The sequence below is a fragment of the Rhineura floridana genome, chromosome 1 (assembly GCF_030035675.1).
Source record: "Rhineura floridana isolate rRhiFlo1 chromosome 1, rRhiFlo1.hap2, whole genome shotgun sequence".
NCBI lineage: Eukaryota > Metazoa > Chordata > Lepidosauria > Squamata > Rhineuridae > Rhineura > Rhineura floridana.
The window spans coordinates 258542602-258544530 of NC_084480.1; the positions used below are offsets into that span (position 1 = coordinate 258542602).

A 1929-nucleotide genomic window follows, 5' to 3' on the forward strand; every position below is an offset into this window, starting at 1 on the left:
AATTTTATTTTCCTTAGGATATCTGTACACTAGGAAGAAAGTAGAAACATAAACAGGAAGCATAATGCAAGGGCTGGTTTCAGTAAATCAAAAAGAAAGTGCCAGGAAAGGCAACTTGAACAAAAATTAGCTTATAACAAGCACCTTCAAGAAAGGAAATCTCTGATGCAATGCATTTCAAATGAACTGATCTCACCTATAAGTTTTTTTAAAAGGTCCTCAGCTAGCAGGCTCATCTAAACTAAACGGTGTATCAGAGGAAACTGATCTTTGTCAATGTGGACAATGGATAATTTTTCCTCCCAGCCTGAACTCAATGCTTCCTGTACTGATGTGGATTGCTATAGAACAGAACAACACTGGCACAACATAACAGCTCCACAACCTATTCCTAACTTCTACATTGCTGTGCCCATCATCTATTCCGTGATCTGTGCTGTCGGACTCACAGGAAACTCTGCGGTCATTTATGTTATCCTCAAAGCACCCAAAATGAAGACTGTCACCAACATTTTCATTCTAAATTTGGCTATTGCTGATGAGCTCTTTACTTTGGTACTCCCTATCAACATAGCAGACTACCTGCTGCTTCAGTGGCCCTTTGGTGAATTCATGTGCAAACTGATAATCTCCATAGATCAATATAACACTTTTTCAAGCATTTATTTTCTCACTGTCATGAGCATTGATCGATACCTGGTGGTGGTTGCCACCATCAAATCAAAGAAAATGTCCTATCGCACCTACAGGGCTGCCAAGACAGTGAGTCTGTGTGTCTGGATTTTTGTCACAATAATCATCTTGCCATTTAGTATCTTCGCCAAGATACATACTGAAGAGGGACGATCCCAGTGTGTCTTTGTTTTTCCCAATCCGGAAAGCTTCTGGTGGAAAGTGAGCCGTCTTTACACCCTGATCTTGGGTTTTGCCATTCCAGTGTCCACTATCTGCATCCTGTACAGCACCATGCTCTTCAAGCTAAGGCGTATGCGGCTCCACAGCAATGCTAAAGCCTTGGACAAAGCAAAAAAGAAGGTGACAGTAATGGTGCTGATCATCTTGGGAGTTTGCCTGTTCTGCTGGACCCCCTATCACCTGAGCACTGTGGTAGCCCTCACCACAGACATCCCACCGACCCCTCTGATCATTGGAATCTCCTATTTCATCACCACACTGAGTTATGCTAACAGTTGCCTCAACCCATTCCTGTATGCCTTTTTAGATGATACTTTCCGGAAGAGTTTCCGAAAGTTGGTTGAATGTGGAACTTCCTCATAAGATTCCAGTCTCTGTTTATAGCCCCTCTAAGATAAGCTTAATGCATTTTGAAGGAGCGCTGTGAAGCATTATTGGAAGGGAATGGAGCTGAACATATACCAGGCCTAAAATGTTGTAAAACTCAAAAATCAGGAATTGGCTCACCCTGTTATTCAAGTACCATCACAACATTCCTGACTAAACAGATAAACTTGCTGCATCCCCATTCTACATCTGCTAGGGCATTCTTTTCTTTTCTTTTCTTTTCTTTTCTTTTCTTTTCTTTTCTTTTCTTTTCTTTTCTTTGCACTACATCTATTCATTGTGGATTTTCCTCCTTTGGGTATGGAATGCAACAGAGTTCCTTGGAATGTAAAAATAAAAAGCAGAATTGATATACAGTGGATCCAATATACAGAACAGTATTAACTGAAAAAGAAAGTTGCTTGTTGAGATATATGGAGTTTTTTCAAGCCAAATAAAGATGTGCAGAGTGCCTTTGCTTAACAAATCTAAATCCTGCTAGTTTTATACCTGCATTACATTTATCTTGGTGTATTACCTTCCTACATTTTGTACAAATTAATTGTCTATTTCAGAAGGTAAGGCTTTTTGTTGCAAGGTAATGTGTTCTTCAGTAGCTTCCACTCTCTTAACTGGGAGGGGGATTTC

General features: G+C 40.2%; 1 protein-coding gene across 1 annotated transcript; it reads left to right on the plus strand.

Annotated features, from left to right (window-relative positions):
- Positions 1 to 285: 285 nt before the first annotated feature.
- NPBWR1 (neuropeptides B and W receptor 1) lies at positions 286 to 1278 on the plus strand. Its single transcript, XM_061600921.1, has one exon. The coding sequence runs from the start codon at positions 286 to 288 to the stop codon at positions 1276 to 1278; it is 993 nt and encodes a 330-aa protein (XP_061456905.1).
- The last annotated feature ends 651 nt before the right edge of the window (positions 1279 to 1929 follow it).

Excerpts from the sequence above, each read along its gene's own strand:
- NPBWR1 (XM_061600921.1), top strand. The coding sequence starts at position 286 with ATGGATAATTTTTCCTCCCAGCCTGAACTCAATGCTTCCTGTACTGAT.